This window comes from Microcebus murinus, chromosome 17 (assembly GCF_040939455.1).
Source record: "Microcebus murinus isolate Inina chromosome 17, M.murinus_Inina_mat1.0, whole genome shotgun sequence".
NCBI classification, from domain to species: Eukaryota; Metazoa; Chordata; class Mammalia; order Primates; family Cheirogaleidae; genus Microcebus; species Microcebus murinus.
The window spans coordinates 54,549,367-54,571,725 of NC_134120.1; the positions used below are offsets into that span (position 1 = coordinate 54,549,367).

The 22,359-nt window shown below is 47.4% G+C and overlaps 1 protein-coding gene across 8 annotated transcripts in view; it reads left to right on the plus strand.

Annotated features, from left to right (window-relative positions):
• MTCL1 (microtubule crosslinking factor 1) overlaps positions 1-22,359 on the plus strand; it is a 132,295-nt gene that overhangs the window by 103,637 nt on the left and 6,299 nt on the right. For all 8 annotated transcript variants that reach the window (XM_075993674.1, XM_075993676.1, XM_012746143.3 and 5 more), the window contains 5 exons: positions 1,367-1,534; positions 6,514-6,765; positions 14,602-14,907; positions 16,604-16,635; positions 19,609-21,157. In XM_075993674.1, the coding sequence (XP_075849789.1) occupies positions 1,367-1,534; positions 6,514-6,765; positions 14,602-14,907; positions 16,604-16,635; positions 19,609-21,157 (2,307 nt within the window). The remainder of the gene's footprint in view (positions 1-1,366; positions 1,535-6,513; positions 6,766-14,601; positions 14,908-16,603; positions 16,636-19,608; positions 21,158-22,359) is intronic.

Sequence of the window (22,359 nt, forward strand, 5' to 3'; positions counted from 1 at the left end):
GGCAGCATGGCTAAAGAGTGAGGGCTGACGTGTGGACAGGACCCCAGTGAGGGGTCCCCAGTGCACTTGCTGAACCAGGCAGGAGAGGTTTACCAAGTGCGGGGGCGGGGCAGGGAATGCCGTGTGAGCGTGCGGGGGCTCTCTCTTCCCAGAGGAGAGCTTTTATTCCACCTGCTTCATAGATGTACCGAGCAAGAGTGCCCTGAGCCTGCCCTAAGAGATGTGATGTGCTCTTAGTGCTGTCTAATTAGAAGAGATGGCCTCACATGGCTTTTATTATCAAGGTACCAAGACCTTGGTACCTATTCAGTATGCCTCATGCATTTGGACAAACATTTCTAACATAATGCCCTCGCTGAAATGTAGGAACATAGAAATCATGGCTTTGAAATTTGCCTTCAAAGACCTGGCAGTTTTTCGACAACATAAACTCTTTTAAGTTAGGTATAAGCAGATTAGTAATAAAAGTCCATTCTTCACTTACTGTACATGTGTGTGCTTAACACGAGCCGGGCTGTGCCAGCCACTGGAAATGTGCGGGTGGTCAGGCTGATCTCTCCCCAGACACTCAGAGTGGCGGCAGGCTGGGGCAGGCACAAGAGAAGCAAGTGGGGCAGTTGTCACTTGCACGATTAGCAAATCACATGGGGGGCCCTGAGAGGCAGGAAGGTGAGGGCTGGTAATTCTATCTCGGATGACCACAATGAAGCCTTCACGAACATACATATTCAGCACTTCACTTTTGGCTTTAATCATTAAACATCAACCCCACCCCCACCCCTAGTGGCCATGCTTGTCATATGTGTGGCCTCTTTGTCATTGTGAGTCAGTATGACTGCCCCATGTTTATAAAGGTCCCCAGGCCTTTCTGAATTCTTTCTAGCTCAGCAGCTGGCACTAGTGTGACAGCACATGTGTGGGTGAGTGTCTATGTTGTCATATGTGTACTCCGACAGTCCAGCCAGCCCAACTCAGAGCTCTGGACGCCTGAAGTCACAGAATATCCTGGCAACCCTGGCTTCGGGGCTCCCTGTGGCCTCCTGCAGGTTCCTCACCTCTGCTCCTGGGGCCCAGCACACCCCTGCGGCAGGTACCCGCAGCGCCAGCCCGAGTGCCCAGCTCTGAATGCAGCTGCCAGTGGCCAGGGGCAGCCTTGCTCCCGATGGAACAGCCCTTAGTCTCAGCCGCAGGAGGCTGATGGCCAGTAACGGGGACCCTCTTGCTCTCTCCCGCCAGCTGCAGACTCCCCACCTGCCCTGCGCGGTGGCACCTGGAAACAGCCCCAGCTCTGCCTTGATTGCCAGATCCTTTCTTCCGACCTAGATACTCAAATCAGGTGGCAGGGCCTGACTCAGTGTTCCCACAGGTGGTGGAAAACCAGCAGCTGTTCGGCGCCCTCAAGGCCTTGGTGGAGGACTTCCGCTCGGAGCTGCAGGAGGACGAGCGTGCCCGGCTGCGGCTGCAGCAGCAATACGCCAGCGACAGGGCGGCCTGGGATGTGGAGTGGGCCATGCTCAAGTGCCGCCTGGAACAGGTACTACCCTGCTGGTATCCCCGCTCCTGACCGCTGCGCCCTTCCTGTGCTGGACAGGCAGGGAGGCGCACGGGCCACGTCCAGGAGGAAGGAGGGCAGCGGCTGCGCGCCTCTCCCTAAAGTGCCCTGCCTTCCCGGGCCCCTTGTCCTTGGTACTCCCTCTCCCAAATATGAAACGCAGCCTTCACCAAGCAGCATTTTAAAAGTAGCATTCATTTTCCTGTTCTGCGTTAAACAAGGTTGTATTTCGCCCCAGCAAAGGTTGGCCAGCATGAAGCCGTCATCAGAGTGAGATGACACATTCTAGACGGGAGCGAGCAAAAGCACACTGTGGTTTAGTTATATCTGAAAAAGGCAAACACATGCTTTCCTTTAGATTTTTCAAAATAGTGAAAAGAACCTGTAGACCTTCCATTGCACGCCCAAGAAGCCTGATCAATTTCAGTCTCCTTATTAACACCGGAGGAAACCGAGGCCCCCGGAAGCAGCTGGTCAGGGCACAGCGCCATTTAGTGTCAGGGTGAGAGGAGCACCCAGCCCCCTGCCTCCTTCCCACAGGAGTTGAAATCAGACATGGCAAGAAACATCCTTTCCTACTTCTGTCTTCCTTGTAAATCCTTAAAAGTCACGTGACAGCGCTTGCACAGCGCCTGTGCCCAGGTCGTCTCCCAAGGTTCTTCCAGCCCCTCGACACAAAGGCGGAGGGAAGGTCTGTGTATCTTCCATCGTCCTGCTTTCTAGTCTCTGTCTCGAGGCAAACCATAAGGTAATTAAAATTTTATAGGAATTGGCCTGGATATGAAAGGAAAATGTTGCCCAAAAAGGAGATCTCTTTGAAATGGCCTTTCGAAAGGCTCTCCACGTCAAAAGAAACCAGCTCTCCCGGTACCCACAAGTCCCCCTGCACTGCCACCTGGCCCCAGCAAGCAGTGGTGTCAGGCCAGCAGCCCTGGGAAGGCAGTGGGGACGCAGCCTTCCGAGCCAGCCCATCAAGTGACAGAGCGGCCGGCCCAGTCTCGGGTGCTGCCGGCTGCCTGGCGGGGGCCTCGCCCTAGAGGCTCTGCGCAGTCCTCAGCGGCAGAGGCAGCGGTGGAGGGGAAGGAGTAAGGACACTCTGATGAGCTGCCTTTAAACCTATTTAAAAATAGGTTGTGGGGTGGAGGGAGCTAAATATTTTCAGAGACGTAACTAGCTACAGAAGGGAGACATAATCTTTGATACAAACCAGTCTTAAAACATTTCGTGTTTGTTTTAGGGGAACATAGTATCCACCCACGTTTGCTACAAATAAAGCCTCAAGGAGAGTCACTAACCACCAACAAACAAAGCTAAGATTTCAAACCTAGAAGCCAGGTAGTAATAGGTAAAGAGTTCATCTTCTGCCCAGAAGTTTCTTAAATATTTACAGCCCAGGAAGCAATGCATGTGAGCGGATGCTAGTCCATCTGTAATAGTTCCATATTTGCCTTCCTCAACTTAGATGCAGAACGGTTTAATTCTGCTGACAGTTAAACATCTTCCTTCGGTGGAGCCCTTGTGTCACTCCCCAAATCTGTGATTCTTTCAGCAAACTGCAAAGTGAGACTTTATTCTAAATACTGAGCAGATACAGTGTTCCTTGAAGGCGCTCTCAGCACTGCGGGCACCCAGACAAAGGCTGGCACGTGTAACAGGGTGGAGGGTGCCACCAGGCTCGTGCCTGGGACTGCCGGGAGTGGGAGTGTGTAGGGCACACGCCGCAGCTTGAGGGGTCAGGAAGGGCTTCTGTGGAAGTCCTGCTGAGAACGGATCTCAGAGGATGGGTGGGAGTTAGTACATGGAAAAGGAAAGGAAGTTTCAGGCAAAAAAGGAACGCCATGAGGAGAGGAGCACGGCTCATTTAGGAGCCCAGGTGGGAGGGGAAAGCAGAGGGTTTAAAGCAGGTGTCCTCAAACTATAGCCCGCGGGCCACAAGCAGGCCGCCTAGCACATTTATCTGGCCCTCTGGGTGTTTTTGCCGCTGCTGCCTGTCCTGCTTAGCAGCTGACTCATCCCGGGCCCACAGTGCGCACTCTCCAACGGTCTGAGGGACGGTGAACTGGTCCCCTGTTTAAAAAGTTTGAGGACCCCTGGTTTAAAGAATTGATACTTTGATCCTGATTTTATCATGCAAGTTTAGATTCCCTTTTTGAAAAGATTATTCCAGCTTCAAGGTAGAAAGGGATAAGGAACCATTAGAATTAAATGGATCATCTTGGAGTCTGTACATTGAAATCAGGAGACTTAAGAAATAGAATAGGAAGAAGTGCGCCTTTATGTTTGCTAAGCTTTTACTAAAATTTAGCAGATCCTCTCCTCCAGTTATAAAGTGGGCAACAAGCCCAAAAGAAATCACAGACTTTTTCATTTCATTCGCTGTGGATGTCCCCAAATGAACGAGGAGACCTTTGGCTTCCCCAGACTTCCCCAGGCGTCCACGGTAAGAAGGTGTAGGAGCCCAGGGCTGCTGGGAGAAGTTGGGGGTGGAAAGGCCACTGCAGCAGTGCGGACAAGAAAGGCGATGCTGAGGGAAAGCAGCAGCAGTGGACATGGAAGGGACACAGCTGAAAGCCATGACAAGTAGAGAGTGGCAGGACCCGGTGGCCAACGGTGAGGTGCTGTGGAGCGACAGGTACCTGCTTGGCTCTGGGTTTCTAGTCTGGGTGCCTCAGCGAGGGGTGTCTTCACTGAGACAGGAACACGGAGAGGCCAGTGGGATGGAGCAGGCCGAGCTGAGGTGTCTGTCATCACGGGCACTGGGCTGAAGATGTGAACGAGGGGGTGGAAGACAAGGCTGTGGGTGGAGTCTCCAGGACTGCGTAGAATAAGAGGAGCTCAAAGAAGGAACCTGAAATATTCATTTTCAAGAAATTAGTAGAGGAAGAGGAGGTTGGAAAGGAGCAGCCAAAGAAATTACTGAAAATCCAGAAGCAAATGTCTCAGAAGCCAAAGGCAGCGCTATAGCATGGTGTCCCAAGTGGAGCTCAGCATCATCAGGAGCTTTGAGAGGCTAAGGACGGATACGGGATGAAAAGTTTTGTTGAACTTAGCAATTAGGAAGTCACTGGAAAACTTGACAGCAACAGTTTTCACTGGGGTGCGGGTGAAGCAAACTGCTATGCCAAGAGTGAGAGAAGCGAGTTTGATGGTGAAGGGGAAAGAAGGAGGGGGGCAGGGGCTAAAGGACCAGGGGCCACAGGGTCATGGGAGGCTTCCGTCTTATTTTTAGATGTCAAGTGAGACCTGAACTGTGTAGGGTCATTGACAACACAGGATCTCTCAGTGGGCAGAGGGCCTGGGCTCCAAGCATGGGGAGGGGGTGACCCTGACCATGAGAGACCTGAGGAGTGTGGATGCATGGGCGTCTGGGTAGGAGAAGGAATTTGCCTTACATCTTAACAAAGCAGGGTACAGAGGCCATCTGCTGCCAGGGCAGGGGCAAGCTGCCTGGGAAGGAGATTCTAAAGAGAGAAGGTGCTGGGAAAGCATCTACAGGTGGAGGCTCAGCACCCCCTCTTGCACCCCATCTTTAACTCTGGCTTACAGGGTTTGCCAGGAGCCATTTGAAATTGGAATTTTTTAAAAAATAATTTTAATGGTTGCCCTAGGGTTTATAATGCATATTTAATCAAAGTCTACCCTGAAATCATATTAGACTTCACAGGCTTATATTCCTAATTCCTTCTTCCTATCCCATGTGCTATTGTTGCCACACTTTACTTCTATATATTCTGTGAACACACAATACATTGCAACTATTTTTGCTTTAAATAGTCAATTATATTTAAAAGCAACTTAAAAATAGGAAAAAAAATTAGTATATTATTCTATTGTTCATTTTTTGTGCAGATCACAAGTATCTATCGGTATCATATTCCTTCTGCCTGCAGAATTTCCTCTGTCATTTCTTAAACTGCAGTTCTGCTGGAAACAATTTTTTTTCAATTTTTGTTTGTTAAAAAGTATTTTTCTTTCATTTTTGAAAGATATTGTTGCTGAGTGTAGAATTCCATCTAGGTTGACATCTTTCTTTGAGCTCTTTAGTTGTCCCTCCATCATGTTCTGACTTGCATAGTTTCCGATGCGAAGTCCTCTGTCGTTCTCATCTTTGCACCTCTATGTAATGTGACATTTTTCTCGTCTGCCTTCAAGATTTTCTCTCTGGTTTTTACCACATTAAATACATAAAGTGTAAGATTTTGTTTGTTCTTGATATTTAACCTCCTGGGTGTTTGATAAGTATGTATTGAAAACTATTAGGTTCTATCACTGTCCCATCCCTCGGTTCCACATAGGGGCTGAGGATATAGGAACAGATGTGGTACCTGTCCCCAAGGAGCTACATGGAAGTACAGGCAAGAGAAAGTGGTGACTTAGACTAGGAAGGTAGGGGCTGGGAAGCTGCCATGGGAAGCTAAGTGGATTCATTCCCTAACACTGTGTGTGACTGTGTCAAAAGTTCTTAATTAGGACTTTAAAAATGAGGCCGGGCGCTGTGGCTCACGCCTGTAATCCTAGCTCTTGGGAGGCCGAGGCGGGCGGATTGCTCAAGGTCAGGAGTTCAAAACCAGCCTGAGCGAGACCCCGTCTCTACTATAAAATAGAAAGAAATTAATTGGCCAACTGATATATATATAAAAAAATTAGCTGGGCATGGTGGCGCATGCCTGTAGTCCCAGCTACCCGGGAGGCTGAGGCAGAAGGATCACTGGAGCCCAGGAGTTTGAGGTTGCTGTGAGCTAGGCTGACGCCACAGCACTCACTCTAGCCCGGGCAACAAAGTGAGACTCTGTCTCAAAAAAAAAAAAAAAAAAAAAATGAAATTTGTTTCTTCTGTGGGATTGGCCAAATATTAGTATAAACATGTTTCCAGAGACCATACATAAACATCTGGGATTTTCTTCATCTTCAAATGCAAGGCTTGTCAGGGAGGGAGGTCTTAAGTCTTTTCTCTTTGACAGCTGGAAGAGAAGACGGAGAACAACCTGGGAGAACTAGGCTCTTCGGAGAGCAAAGGAGCCTTGAAGAAGGAGAGGGAGGTGCACCAGAAGCTCCTGGCCGACAGCCACAGCCTGGTCATGGACCTGCGCTGGCAGATCCATCACAGCGAGAAGAACTGGAACCGGGAGAAGGTGGAACTTCTCGACCGCCTAGACAGAGATCGGCAGGAGTGGGAGCGGCAGAAGAAGGAACTCCTGTGGAAGATAGAGCAGGTAAGGACGCGCCCCAGGCGCTGCAGCACAGGCAGGTGCGGCTACTAAATGGACCGTCCCGTCCCTTAGAGGAAAAATTAGGCTGCTGTATGGCCTTTGCTGCATCAGCCTCCGGAGGAAGAGTGAGAAGAGAAGCACTAGAACCGCTAGTGTCAGAGACGTAGGCTCGTGCCCCTCCATTACACAGAGGTTTGCATTGCAAAGTTTGCAGGTAACTTTCCTGGGAGCATTCATGTGGGAAAGGGGGAGTTGTGGGAAGGGGATAGCTTTTTAAAGGAATTTAAAAACTAACCTTGAAAGAGGAGGTAATTTCAGGTCTTGTTCAGTGCTTTCTGCCAAAAAGCAAACTACCTTTTAAGTTTTCCACTAAAGACGTCACAGTGACTGCTCTAGCTTGCATGGAATTGTCATCATTAGTAAAGAAATTGCTGGATTAAGTTGAAGTCAGGTTGTTTGCTGGTGATTGTACCTGCTGTGGATGTTGCTAAGCTGTGATTAGATAGGGCCACAGTCAAGGGACGTAGCTCATCATCTTCAGCTAAACACGTGATTCAGAAACTCAGATGAGTTTTTGAGGGGAATTGTTTTTCTACTGCCCAGATAACCATACTCTGTATTGCATCACACATGGAACAGTTTGCATAGGTGCAGTAGTTCCTGAGTGATGCACAAATTAAATTGGCCAATTTTTTGAATTCTTCCCTGGCTAGATTTTTATATAGCATACATTTTGTTTATTTCAGCCTGTCACACTTTATAAATTCATGAGGCCTCAAGGAAATGTATTAATGAGTAAGAAACTGAGTTCAGGAAAAATAACCTCATTACTCTACTTTAAATACCCATACTGCCTTTTGAAAAATGTATGTATGTATGTAAAAATGTATGTATGTATAAATGTATGTATGTATAAATGTATGTATGTATAAATGTATGTATGTATCCACATACATGGTACCCGTGTTATGCAGGTACAATGACAAAGGTTGAGTTTAAGCATAATGTGGGATCGGGAGGGAGGGAGAACAAACTCAATGGTAAAAGAGATCAAGAGCCTTTGGCTTGGAAACTGCTGAGAGGAAAGTTCCCTGCAGATGGAAAGGAGCTGAAGTTTCTCCTGGGTTTGATCACTCACAGAGATGAGTCACGTTGCTGTTCTTTGATATGGCTCCATTTCAAAATTCCCCAAATCCTATCAAGAAGAAAGTTGGCCATTTCCTGTTTGGCTTGGAAATGCAGCACTTGTGAAGAGTCTCCCATGTTAAATCCCCTGTGTGTCTGTGCTCTATTGAATGGGTCAGTTGTTAGGTGGAAATTTTAGGGGTAGAAGTAGCACGAATTCTTATGAAAATGGTCAGGAATTTATCATATCCAACTTTAGTTGACCAGTGTCACAGAAACCCTAGAAAACTTATCACCAAGGAGCTTCTTTCTTAGCCTTTACTTTAGGATCACTCACTCACTTTGTATGTCCCTCCCGTAGTACCCCATGAGGCCATCATGATCTCATCACGATCCCTGCCATGGCCCTTCTAGGGTCCCCTTTGCCTATCAGCCCTCCTGTTGATCTTGTCACAAGCTTCATTCATTTTGAAAGTCACACCTTGGATATAAGTTAAGCAAGTATGTTAGGTTCTTGTTTCACTTTTGGGAATGAGGAATTTCTAGCAAAGGAAAAATTAGTAAGACACATCTGATGACACTCAACTTTTGGAGAGTCAGAGACTTAAAGATGAGCTGTCACCTCATTTTAAGACTGTATTTTGGAAAGGTAACAGTGGTCAGGAGCTGAACTTCATTTCTAATCTGTGTGGTGGGTGATTTCATTGCTGTTTTTAGATGAGGACTGGTTACCAGTGAACTGATACTTCAGATGTGCAATTGTGGCTTTCAAAAATAAATCTGGCCTTTCCCCCAAAATATTCAACATTTTTAACGAAGACTATAAATCTTGGTGCCCAATCCTGAAAATTAAATAAAGCAGTTACAGGCATTCTCTAGAATGTCCAAAAAGAGGTAATTGGCTCAAGTGTGTATGGGTATATAGATATTGTTTGTTTATCAGTTATTGGGTTGTCCATTCGTTTAACTATTAGCTACACATTCTATGGATAAATGAGATGTAACTGAACATTCTTCCCAATGTATACTCTCGACATTTGACTGTTTGGCAAGCCATGTACCCTTGACGATGATAACCTAATACACACAGTGAAAGAAGTAACACTAAATCCATTTTCCACTTTCAGAACACATGCTTCATACTTGTCCGGTGTCATTAAATTCCTACATAGTTTCTACACCACATGAGGCGTTTTATGTGATGTGTGACTGTGGGAATGTGGCGAAGGTCATATAGCATGTTTCATCTGTCTTATCAGCGTCTCTCGTCTCAATCCAACTTTGATTGGGGGGGTAGGAAACTTTTATGGAGTTACACTACAGTTCTCCTAGAACTGTTACGTTCCCAGTTAACATGCAGATATTGTAGGACTTGCTGCCAGGCTTGCCGATCTACACAGCAAATAGTGTCAGCCGTGCTCCTTCCAGCAACTTTCTTAAATCAGCTGCCTTTACCACATGAAAGGCCATTCTCTTAAAGCCTGTTTACAAAGTGACCTTTATTTCTTTCCACCAGTCTGGGTAAGGTGACAGTCTTGAGGGTTTATCGTTTCCTGTATTATTTGAAATGCAAATCTTTTAAAATTTTCTATTTGCATTAAAAGTTGTTCTGTGGGACTGCAAGTACAGTAGGTGCTGAGGCTGGTTTGAAATGAGTCCCCTCGGAAGCCCTATCTGCCTACGGCCCCATTCTATCCCGGCACCCCGGAGGCGTCCTCGCAGCTGATACCCCAGCCACAGCCACTCCAGTGCATTTTTAGGGAACCTGACACTTAGCAGCTTGCGTGCAAGTTGCTCCTGGCTGCCTGGGTTTATTTTTGAAATTCCACTTTACTGAGTTAGAGTGCTGGTTCGTAGCTCTCTGCTTTAGTCATTCTTTTTCCCTCGTCACTCACACCCTCAGTGCACGTTTACAGCTTCAAATGGGATTCTTGCATTTTAATTCCTTGCCCAAAATAGCTTGGAGATGATCACGTGTTGAAACTAAATTGTGCCGACATGTATTAAACGAACATATAAAAAGCTTTCCTTTTAATTTTTTTAAAGAAAGCATTTAGCATCTTTAAGAGAACTGCAGAGAATTGTGTTCTGGGGAGGGGAGGAGAGAGCAGAGGCGCTGGGCTCAAACCTGGAGTGGTCTGCTTGTTCCCTCATTTGACTGGGAACTGCCTCGAACTCCTCATATTTAAGCTCTGGCTGCTGGAATCTCCATCTTTCTCATAAAATAAAGATAATACTGTGAGATTTCTGTTCCACTACCTCAGAAATTACTGAGAATGAGTGGCAGTCCTGTTTTCCTTGTTATCTCACACAGCTTTCTTCCTATACGCAGCCACGCTGACATCCAACTTGTGGATGGAGGCTCAAATTAGGACACAAAGATGCAGTTTGTAAGGATGTTTTTCTAAAAACCAATTGGTCTGCATTCAAGGGACTTTTAGAATTTCCTGGCACCGTCTCAGCACTTGAGGACTTTAAATCTTTTTTTGGCCACCCTTTCAGGTCAAATCCAAATGTCACTTTCAGCATTCAGATAATTCACTTATTCAAAAGAGCATCCCGTCCAGGAGTGTGAGCTTGTCATCCAGGAAAAACCCCATTACAGCTTCGTAGGTGCACAGAGCTGCGGGCTGTGCAGAGCTGTGCTTTCCATGCGTGTTTACAAAGGGAGGTGACGAGGAGGGCTTGGGGAATGGTGGGAAGCCCGTGAGGGCTTCTCTGAGCAGCGTGTTCCCTGCCGGCCATTTGCCTGCGGCCTCAGCAGTTCCCCGTGGCTTTGGAAGGGCCCCTCCCTGGACCACCTCCATGGAGCTGCCAGTGCTGCAGCAGGGGCGAGTGGGGAGGGCGCTGCAGCGTGGCTGCCTGCTGGCCGCTGTGTGCACTCCCATTTTACAGACACGGAGCTGAGGAGAGTTGGGAACTTACAACTGCCAGCGAACCAGCAAGGCACAAAGTAATGGCTCCAATGCATGTCTTCTAACTCCAAGAGGTCCTGTGTTTTCCCACCACCACTGCTGGAGTTTACCAAAGTAGACAAAAACAGTATGACTATAAAGTATGTGGCTTTTTTTGCCTCCGTCATACCAGATCTTTACTTGCCTTTAGAGCTAAGTTTTTTTAAAATTTCAGATTATGAGGGTACAAATGTTTTGGTTACATAAATTGCTTTTGTGCCATTTGAGTCAAAGTTATAACTACACCCATGCCCCTGATAGTGTGCATTGTACCCATTAGGTGTGAATTTATCCATCCCTCCTCCTCCCTCTCACCTGCTTGATTTCTGATTAAGGTTATTTCCATATGTGAAAATAAGTGTTGATCAATTAGTTCCTGTTTGATGGTGAGTGCATGTGGTGTTTGTTTTTCCATTATTATGATACTTCACTTAGAAGAATGGTCTCCAGTTCCACCCAGGATAATACAAGGGTATTAGTTCACCGTTTTTTATGGCTGAGTAGTAGTACTCCATGGTGTACATATACCACTTTTTATTAATCCACTCATGGATTGATGGGCACTTGGGTTGTTTCCACATCTTTGCAATTGTGAATTGTGCTGCTATAAACATTCGAGTACAGGTGTCTTTTTTATAGAATGTCTTTTTTTTCCTTTGGATAAATACCCAGTAGTAGGATTGCTGGATCAAGTGGTAGTTCTATTTTTAGTTCTTTGAGTATCTCCATACTACTATCCATACAGGCGCTAGTTTGCAGCCCCACCAGCAGTGTGTGAGTGTTCCCGTCTCTCTGCATCCATGTCAACATCTGTTGTTTTGGGATTTTTTGATAAAAGCCATTCTCATGGGAGTTAGGTGATATCTCTTTGTGGGTTTTTTTCCCCCCTTTGACTCTTTTTTATTATAGTAAAATATATATAATATAAAATTTACCATTTGACCATCTTTAAGTGTACAGTTCAGTGGCATTGAATACATTCACCTTGTCGTGCAACCATCACCACCATCTATTTTCAGAACTTTTTTCCATCTTCTCAAACTGAAACTCCGTATCTGTTAAATAATTCCCCACTCCCCCTACTCTTAGCAACCACTATTCTACTTTCTGTCTCTATGAATTTGACTACTCCAGGCATCTTATTTAAGTATAATCATGTAGTATTTGTCTTTTTATGACTGGCTATTTCACACAGCATATCTCCAAGGTTCATTCATGTTGTAGCATGTGTTAGAATTTCTTCCCTTTTTGAGGCTGAATAATATTCCATTGTATGTATGTACCACATTTTGCTTATCCATTCATCCATCAATAAACACTTGGCCTCTTTTGGCTATTGTGAGTAATGTTGTTTTGGACATGGGTGTACAAATATCTGTTCAAGTCCCTTCTTTCAATCTTCTGGGTATGTACCCAGAAGTAGAATTGCTAGATCATATGGTAATTTTGTTTTCAATTTTTTTAGGAACTGCCATATGGTTTTCCATAGTGGCTACACTATTTTACATTTTTAACAACAGTGCACAAGGATATCAGTTTCTCCACATTCTTGTCAACACTTGTTTTTTCTTTTTGTTATAATAACCATCCTAATGAATGTGAAGTGATTTTGATTTGCATTTCTCTCATGATTAGTTATATTGAGCATCTTTTCATGTGCTTATTGGCCATTCGTATATCTGTTTTAGAGAAATTTCTATTCAAGTCCTTTGCCCATTTTTATTTATTTATTTTTCATTCAATAAGTATTTATTGAGCATTTACTATGTATAAAGAGGTGTGCTCGGTGCTAAAGACCCAGTAGAGCTCAAGACAGAATATTTTTTTAAATTTCAGCATACTATAGGGGTACAAGTGTTAAGGTTACGTATATTGCCCATGCTTCCCCTTCCCCTTGAGTCAGAGCTTCAAGCGTAACCATCCCCCAAACGTTGCATATATCACTCATTGTGTTTGTATTTCCCCCCCTCCCCTCCCACCTGCCTGACACCTGATAAATGTTACTCCTATATGTCCACTGAGGTGTTGATCCGTTAATACCAATTTGCTGGTGAGTACATGTGGTGCTGGTTTTTCCATTCTTGAGATACTTCACTTAGTAGAATGGGTTCCAGCTCTATCCAGGAAAATACAAGAGGTGCTATATCACCATTGTTTCTTAAAGCTGAATAGTACTCCATGGTATACATATACCACATTTTATTAATCCACTCATGTATTGATGGGCACTTGGGTTGTTTCCACAACTTTGCAATTGTGAATTGTGCTGCTATAAACATTCCAGTGCAGGTGTCTTTTTCATAAAGTGACTTTTGATCTTTTGGGTAGATGCCCAGTAATGGAATTGCTGGATCAAATGGTAGATCTACTTGTATCGCTTTGAGGTATCTCCATATTGCTTTCCACAGAGGTTTAACTAGTTTGCAGTCCCACCAGCAGTGTAGGAGTGTTCCTATCTCTCCACATCCATGCCAACATTTATTGTTTGGGGACTTTTTGATAAAGGCCATTCTTACTGGAGATAAGTGATATCTCATTGCAGTTTTGATTTGCATTTCCCTGATGATTAGAAATGTTGAGCATTTTTTCATACGTTTGTTGGCCATTATTCTTTCTTCTTTTGAAAAATTTCTGTTCATGTTCTTTGCCCACTTTTTTGATTTGCATTTCCTTGATGATTGGAGATGTTGAGGCTGGGCATGATGGCTCACGCCTATAATCCTAGCACTCTGGGAGGCCGAGGCGGGAGGATCGCTCGAAGTCAGGAGTTCAAGACCAGCCTGAGCAAGAGCGAGACCCCGTCTCCACTAAAAACAGAAAGAAATTCATTGGCCAACTAAAAATATATATAAAAAATTAGCTGGGCATGGTGGTGCATACCTGTAGTCCCAGCTACTAGGGAGGCTGAGGTAGAAGGATTGCTTGAGCCCAGGAGTTTGAGGTTGCTGTGAGCTAGGCTAACGCAACAGCACTCTAGCCTGGGCAACAGAGAGAGACTCTGTCACACACACACACACACACACACACAAAGAGATGTTGAGCATTTTTTTATGTTTCTTGGCCATTAGTCTGTCTTCTTATGAAAAGTTTCTGTTCATATCTTTTGCTTGCTTTTTAATGGAGTTGTTTGATTTTTTTCCTGCAGATTTGCTTGAGTTCTTTATAAATTCTAGTTATCAGTTCTTTATTGGATCTATAGCTAAGTTTTAATCCTCTCAAGCCAAGTATAAGTTGTTTTTAACACCATATGGTTATAGCTCAGTGTGGTCACTGGGGATATTTACAGGGCCTGTTCCAAATGGTCTGGGGCCAGTCAGGAAAATCAAATTCACGCTCAAAAGTTTGCTGCCACTGATGGTATTCCATGTAGTATGCTTTAAGTTCTGAAGGTAATTTTACAAAAGAGTTTTGAACATATAGTTTAATAATATTAGATTTTTAAAAAGTAAGTATAGAATTTCCCATGAGCATAGCACTCAAAATTAGGTACAATAACTTATATATTGGCGTCAGAAAACGTTGGCCATACTTGTGTGTGGTTAATGCAGATTTTCTAATCCGTATAAAACTGTGGGGTTTTTTAAAACCATTTGTAATGTTGTGTTATATTATAAAATTAAGGTCAGAACTTGAAGAACGTTTGCTTCTCACAGAGTCTTTCAAATTGACCTATATGTAATTCCCAATTGTGCAGAAAAGATGATCTTAGGAGACCATTAGAAAAGTGAGGCTAATTATTTTCATTTTTAAAACTCTCAAGTTGCAGAAAGAGAACAGTCCCCAGAGAGGTGGCAGTTTCCTCTGCGATCAAACCGAGAGCAGCAGTCGCCCCCTCCCCCACCAGGGGAGCCTCCGCGTGCCCCCTCCCGTGGCACTGTGGCCACGCACAGACGTCGACTCCATCCCGTTTGAAGACCGGCCGCTGTCGAAGCTAAAGGAGTCAGACAGGTGCTCGGCCAGTGAGAACCTCTACCTGGACGCCTTGTCCCTGGATGACGAGCCGGACGAGCTGGAGGAGCCGCCACCCCGCCGGCCCGAGAGGGAATTCAGGAACCGCCTCGCCGAGGTCAGCCTGGGTCTCGTCCATCCTGGTCAGCTACTTCGCAGTGAGGGGTCTTAACCCAGCCGGTCTGTCATAGTCTCCACCTTGCAGCCCCAGTGGCTTTTGCATATGGCAACCTCTGAATTATTATAAGTAAAAATGAAATCTTCACAATACTAAGGGTTTTGCTTGGTGGCCCTGACCCTAAACTCCTAGTGTGCTCTGTGGTACGCTTAGTTTTACCACCTTGTTTTGGGTTTAGAAATACTAGACTAGTGTCCTTTGTGAAAAGAAAGTCTTATGAATAAGTGTGTCCGAAAAAACACACAAGAGGAAGTAAATAATTCTGCCAAGTTGTATGTTCAACTTCTCTTGAAATCATAGTACAGTCTTCTAATTCTAGAAAACTAATAACCAAAACAATTCTGTTTTAGAGAAATTTCCTAACATTTGGAAATAGCAAATATCACTAAACAATGATATACTATAAACATCTTATTCTGGGGAAAGGGGAAAAAGCCAACACAGAAATCTTACATTCATTGGATTACCAAATGAGTGAGCTAAAGCTATGTACTGAAATTTGCATGGTATGGTGTTAGTTATGTTTTTCTTGTCTTAACATTTTTAAAACCTCGTTTTAAAAATTGATTTTAGGAATCATTACCTATTAATCATATTTAACAACTGCTGCACTTGTCATTTCGTCTCCCAAACAATTAATACTTAGAAGAGTTCATGTCAAATAGTATTGTTGAAATATGGGGAAAGTGTACTTCAGTTACATGTCAGTGAGGACACGTGCCTCATTCTCAGCAGTGTGTATCAGGTTGATAGGGCGTTGCCACGATTCCACCCTGGTTGACCAATTGGCAGTCTTGTACGGCCATTTCCATAGGAGAGAAAACATAGGACTGGGTTTGGGAAACTGCCTAAGTTCCAGCTCTGCAGTGGCTGGGACTGCCATACTCATCTGCGTGGCAGAGACAAGGGGCACACTCACCAAGGGAAGTGCCCCGAGGAGTGTGTTTCCATTACTACCAAAGGCTTGCATCTTAAACTGTATCAGCACAAGGGCTTTTCTCAATAAATACCCTTGTGTTTATGTTGTCCTCTGCCGCACGGCTGTCTTTCTCCTTCTTAAAGGGAGAGCGCTGTAACTTTGCCTCTCAAGTACCCAAGCCTAAGGATGTCACACCGACTTCTATAGCAAGATTTGGAGCAAGGGACATCAGTCTCCTTAGTTAGTCTGTCTTCCTCCTTCTGCCTCTCCCTCTCTTTCTGTCTCTCCCTCTCTTTCTGTCTCTCTGTCTCTCTCTATCTCTCTCTGTCTCTCTCTCTCTCTCTCTCACACACACACACACACACTCTCTCTCTCTCTCTCAGACTTATTCAGGTTTTGAAATTCACGTACTTAGTGAGGTCCTTTGAAGAAGCACAGAAGAGCCACTTCCTCCCTGACAAAGTTTATAGCCACTTTTCTCACTCACGTGGGCTCCCGCCTGGCCGCGAGGCTCCAGCCCCCTCGTCGTGCTTGGGCGCTGCTTTGATGACTGTGCCTCAGAGGACGCGGGCGGGGCTCTCCCGACCAGCGCTGGCCCCTGCGCACCTTTCCGAAGGCGCTTTCCTCGGGGAGCCCAGCAAGCAAGCCACTCACGCACGTTCAGGGCTCCTGGGAACCTAAATTACTGATTCAGACTGTGTTGTTTCTTCTTTATAGGAAGAAGAAAATCACAAGGGAAATCTTCAAAGGTAAGTAAGATTGATGAAAATAACAGATTGCTGAAATAAAAATCTCTTGGTCTTAAAATTCCATCTTATCAATGTTGTCTATTTTAACTCTCTCTTCAAAATAACTTAAAATTAAGACTTCTGAATAAGTGGTTGCTTTATTATTCTTCATTTCATAAATATGGTATTTTTGATGAGTAGTAACAAAGAAGCTAGCCATGCTGTATCCACGTGTGTATTAGTTCTGTGATAAGGACATTCGGTCGCAGTGTGGTCATGTATACAAAGGCATGCTTGTGTTTAGTGGTTTTGGAAAAGTCCTTTCCTCATTAGAAGTCTGGAAAAGCTCCCTCTTGATATGCTATGAGACATTTTATATGTTATATTTAAAAGCTCCACTAGGATGATTTTATTAAAAGATTTTGATAATAGTCCTTAAGAGAATATTTAGTGATTGATGTTGATGTTAGTTATACACCAACTTTTTCCTTCCCAGTCCAATTTCCTCTAGTTTTACTTCTTCTTTATTCTCCAGATGAATAAAACTGTTTTCACTACAGGAAGTTGCTTCTCAGGCAATCTGCCATTTTCAGGTCCCCTCAGCCTTGATCTTCCTGTGAACGTTGCGTCTGTGAATGACTGTCCCCCTCGCACTTGCCCTCTGTCACATCCCCGTAGCTCCTAGAGGCCCATGGCATGTTTCTGTCCTCATTGGGTGGTGCAGGCAGGACTTGAGAGCTCAGGCCCTGCGGCCAAGCTGCCTGGGTTCCCATTGCTTCTGCCTCTCGCCACGTGACCTTGGGTAGTTACTTAACTGCTTGGCGCCTCAGTTTCCCCATCTGTAATCAGGAGGTAGCTTACATGTGTTAATACACATTAAATAATCAAGTTAGCACCTGGCACAGGGCAAACAGGAACCAGAGGCTAGCTCCCACTTTCCCTCTGCTCACAGCAGTGTCTGAGTCAGGGTCTATGGCCACTTTCCTTCACCACCCAATCCGTCAGCCTTTTCCTTTCCTCTCTGCTGTTTTTAAAAATCTTACTTGCTTCTGTTAATTTCAGAAGTAATCCATGCTTGTCGTAAAATAAATAATGTCAAAATATCCAAAGTGAAAACTGAACGTGCCCTTCCCACTGTCCCCTTTTCCCGCTGGCTTCTAACTGCTCGGTGTGTCTTCCCAACACGCTCTCCTCTGCCCGCGCGCTCCACATGCCTCCTGTTCCTGTCGTCGCTGTTCTGTTTGCTCTGGCCACTGCTAAGGCCGATGCCTCTCCTTCCTCTGTCCTCATCATATCTGTTCCACTCTGTCTGTCCAAGCCCCAGAGGCACAGAGTCCCCACCATGTAGGTGCCACTGATGAACCCGAGAGCAGTTCCTCTGTGGGCAGAAGTGGGAGTGAGGTGAGCTACATCCACAGAAAACAGTGGAAAGGAGGAGGGCCTTGGCGTCTGTCGAGCACGTATAGCTCCCAGTGCAAAGCATCCTAAAACTCATTATTAATTTACTTGAATTGACCAGAAGCAAAAAGAGGAAATTCGTGTTTGCTGGAAAGCTCAAGACCTTGTAAAAGATCAGTCCATCCCTTCTGTTTCCTTTCATTTCCAGCACTGGTCATAGCCAGTGTGCCGTTCCTCAAAGCACTGTTAGACAGTTGGCAGATTGTTTTTAGATGGACCGCCTGACAGTGTCCCTTTTAGTCTGCTCTTTCACCCCATGGTGGCGACCACAAGAGCGCGTGCCTTGCCCCAGGGTGAAGGCAGTTGTCAGCAAAGCCACTCTGAGCTTTGCTGGTTCTGTGCACTGGTCCACACAGTGCACAGACTTGCTCAGAGCAGGGCCCCAACTCTGGCCTCGTCGCCATTAATGGGTCCTACGTGGGAGTGGTCCATGCACTCAAGCTGAGACCCCGTCAGCAGGGCCAGCGCCAGTCTAGCACTCTAGTTGTTAAACCTGTGTTTTGCAGGGCAAGGGGAAAATTAACATGTCCTGTGAGAAGCTAGCCTAGTTGCGAGACAGTGAGTCTACAGACGCCTCACCTCTCCCCTCCACACCGGAGGATTCCGGGCCACAGAACTTCTCCTGCCTGAGCTGGCAGGCACAGCCAGCCCCGGCCTCCTTCCTGACCACCGCTCCATCGCCCCGGGTGGCTGGCAGCTGCCCGAGCCCTCCAGCCACCTCCTGTCTTAGCTTAGGAGCATGCCCAGCGCCCCTCAGTGCCCGCCATGGGTCTGGCCCACCGGTCTTCCCCCTTCTGTGTGTTCATGTGTCTGAGGGAGTTTTTCTCTTAACCAGGAATAAAGGAGGAGCACAAACAAACAAAACATTGGTGATGAGGAGCTGAGCCCATCAGTGAATTTGGGCAGGGCCAGATGAGCTTTTGTTTGTCACGTAATTTCCAGTCTGATGAGGGTTTCCACTTCCTCCTTTCTTCTGCAACTTGCAAGCAGCCTCTGTGGTGGTTAGTACTTCAGGCCTGCAGAGGTTAGCTGGGTGAAGAGAACTGAGGTGACAGTTGTTCTGTTGCCGTGTCTCTCCCCTTGTCCTTGGCCCAGTGCAGGTGGGGACGGTGGTGTCCGTCTGCATGGAACGGGCACTGGTGGTGCCCACGCGCCTCACTGCCAGCAGGGCTGTCACCGGAGGTGCTCATCTCAGTGGAGGTGTCGAGCCAGGTCTGACGTTCAGCCGTGACCGCCGTGTAGCCCCTCCTCCACTCGTTCCCACAGGATGTGAGGGCTGGCGGGTTGGGCTGGATTCAGCTCTGACGAACACAAAGAAGGCTTCCAGAACAGTCCAGAGCTGTAGAAAGTCCAGTGAGCACCCGTGGGGGGAGCTCATGAGTAGAGCACCGCGGGCAGCTGGCAGGTGTTGGGACAGTCAGGACAGGGCAGGTGGGGCAGGCGGCTGCACAGGCCCTCACACAGGCCAGGACGCAGGTGCTGCATGTGCGGGGCGCCCTGCTGGACGCTGACACCTGTTTTCTTCCGCTTTCCCAGGGCAGTGTCTGTGTCCTCCATGTCCGAGTTTCAGCGCCTGATGGACGTCTCCCCCTTCCTGCCTGAGAAGGGGCTGCCATCCACCAGTGGCAAGGAGGACGTCACCCCGCCCCTGTCTCCTGACGACCTCAAGTACATCGAGGAGTTCCACGGCAAGAGCTGGGACTACACGCCCCCCAGGGGCCATGGCGGAGCTGGGACCGACAGGCCCCCAGACCTCTGGGCAGACAGGACCGAGGTTGGGCGCACAGGGCCCGAGGCCACCATAGAGCCTTTCCCCGACTCCTCCTGGTATCTGACCACAAGCGTCACCATGACGACGGACACCATGACCAGCCCGGAGCACTGCCAGAAGCAGCCGCTGAGGAGCCACGTCCTCACTGAGCAGTCCGGGGTGCGCGTGCTGCACAGCCCGCCTGCCGTGCGCAGGGTGGACAGCATTGCCACGGCGGGCAGCGAGGGTCCCTTTCCCACAAGCAGAGCCAGAGGGGGCCTGGGAGACGCCAAGGGGGGCCCTCTGGAGCCCATGCTCAGCAGGTGGCCTTGCACTGCCCCCAGACACCCCCGAGACTACATGGAGGGGGCGTGGCGCCCCCTCGACAGCCCCCTCTGTGCCTCCCTGGGCTTTTCCTCCCCTCTGCACAGCCTGGAGATATCCAAGAACATGAGTGATGACATGAAGGAGGTGGCCTTCTCTGTCAGGAATGCCATCTGCTCTGGCTCCACCAAGCCGCAAGTCAAGGACATGGGCTGCCAGACCAACGAGTCCCGGACGACGGGGACACAGACCACCCAGACCATCAGCGTGGGCCTGCAGACTGAAGCCCTGCGTGGCAGTGGTGTCACCAGCAGCCCCCATAAGTGTCTCACACCAAAGGCAGGGGGCGGTACCACACCGGTGTCGTCTCCCTCCCGCAGCCTTAGGAGCAGGCAGGTGGCCCCTGCCATCGAAAAGGTACAAGCCAAGTTTGAACGCACATGCTGCTCCCCCAAGTATGGTTCCCCCAAGCTGCAGAGGAAGCCCATCCCCAAAGCTGACCAGCCAAATAGCAGGACCTCACCGGGGATGGCCCAGAAAGGGTACAGCGAGTCGGCCTGGGCCCGCTCCACCACCACGAGGGAGAGCCCCGTGCACACCACCATCAACGACGGGCTCTCCAGCCTCTTCAACATCATCGACCACAGCCCCGTGGTGCAAGACCCCTTCCAGAAGGGGATGCGGGCCGGCAGTCGGTCTCGCTCCTCAGAACCCCGACCAGAGCTGGGCCCGGGCCAGGAAACAGGCATCGGTTCCCCAGGAAGGTCGCCCAGCCCCAGCGGGGTGGGCTCAGAGACGTGCAGGGAGGACGGGGGAGAGGGCACGCCCGTGAGGCAGGACTTATCCGCGCCGCCCGGCTACACGCTCGCGGAGAGCGTGGCCCGGATCCTCAACAAGAAGCTGCTGGAGCACGCCTTAAAGGAGGAGAGGAGGCAGGCTGCCCACGGCCCCCCGGGTCTTCACAGTGACAGCCACTCGCTGGGGGACACGGCTGAGCCGGGGTCCATGGAGGTAATGAACACCGGGTGCCCCACACCCTCCCCACCAGCGCTGGGGCAGTGTTGGGTTTATGGGAGGATGGAATAGGCAGAAACACAAGCCCTCGATGACTTCTTAAAGAAAATTTCATTTTCTTGTCCTCACTGAGGACAAGATTCGATTCAGGTTCTATCCTCTGGTCTGAGTGATTGATCGATTGATCCTTATTTGGTTATCTGGGCTTTTCATTGGGGTCATAATTTGCCCTCTTCTGTATGGATTTGTGCATGTGTGCAGACTCCGTAAGAGTTGTGTCAGGGCCTGCATGCTCCAGACTTTGTATGTAACAGTGTGAGGGGTGAGCTGCAGAGGCCTGGACTGCGTGGACACGAGCACGCCTCTCGTCAGGAACCGCGAGAACATCTGCACTCCCAGGCTGGCCTCGGCACCAGATCTGGCGTCTCACGGCTCACCCACCCTCTCAGTGCCCATGAATCCCCTAGCAATAAAACCAGTGAAACACATGGATAAAATCAAAATCCTGCCTTAAAACAGGATGGCGATTATCATTACCCCCCTTGATATTATTCATAAACCAATCAACTGTGGATTTGGTCACAGGGAAGGAGAGTGTGTTCCTGTGTCATGTGGCCCGAATTTCCTACAGGAGGGTAGATGATGGTTAGATTCCCGGTCGAACCCACCAAGGAATACTTAACTCGAAATAGAGAGTTTACATCTGAATAGATCAAAACTTGTGGAATGACCAGGAACTTACAGAAATGGCCATTCCCCATGGTTCGACCTAAAACAATATTGATAGTGTATGACCTACACATTCCAAAGATCGGAGTCTTTGTGCTGACATTGTTGACATGCTCTGAAAAGGACCCCCACTGCTGGTTGAGTGTTCTCAGGTGACAAATGGTATCTTCTTTGAGCTTGTGTTACCCCCAGCCCTGGGCCCGCAGGTAAGTACTCCTGCAGTGGGAAGGTCTGTTCATATGTGAGTGCTCTGCCTGCTTAGGCAGTTGAAATTAGGGCTTAGTCCCAAGCATTAACTGGCCATGTCTGTGGTGTTCATTTACATTAGAGACTAAATAGAAATTAATTTTTAGGAACAAAAAATTGCTTTGAGTTACTAACAGTGAATGCTGCAAGCAACCTGTGAGAATATAAAGAAAATGGTTTAATGACAGAATTCCAGCACTGTGGCATGAAAATGGTTTCATTAG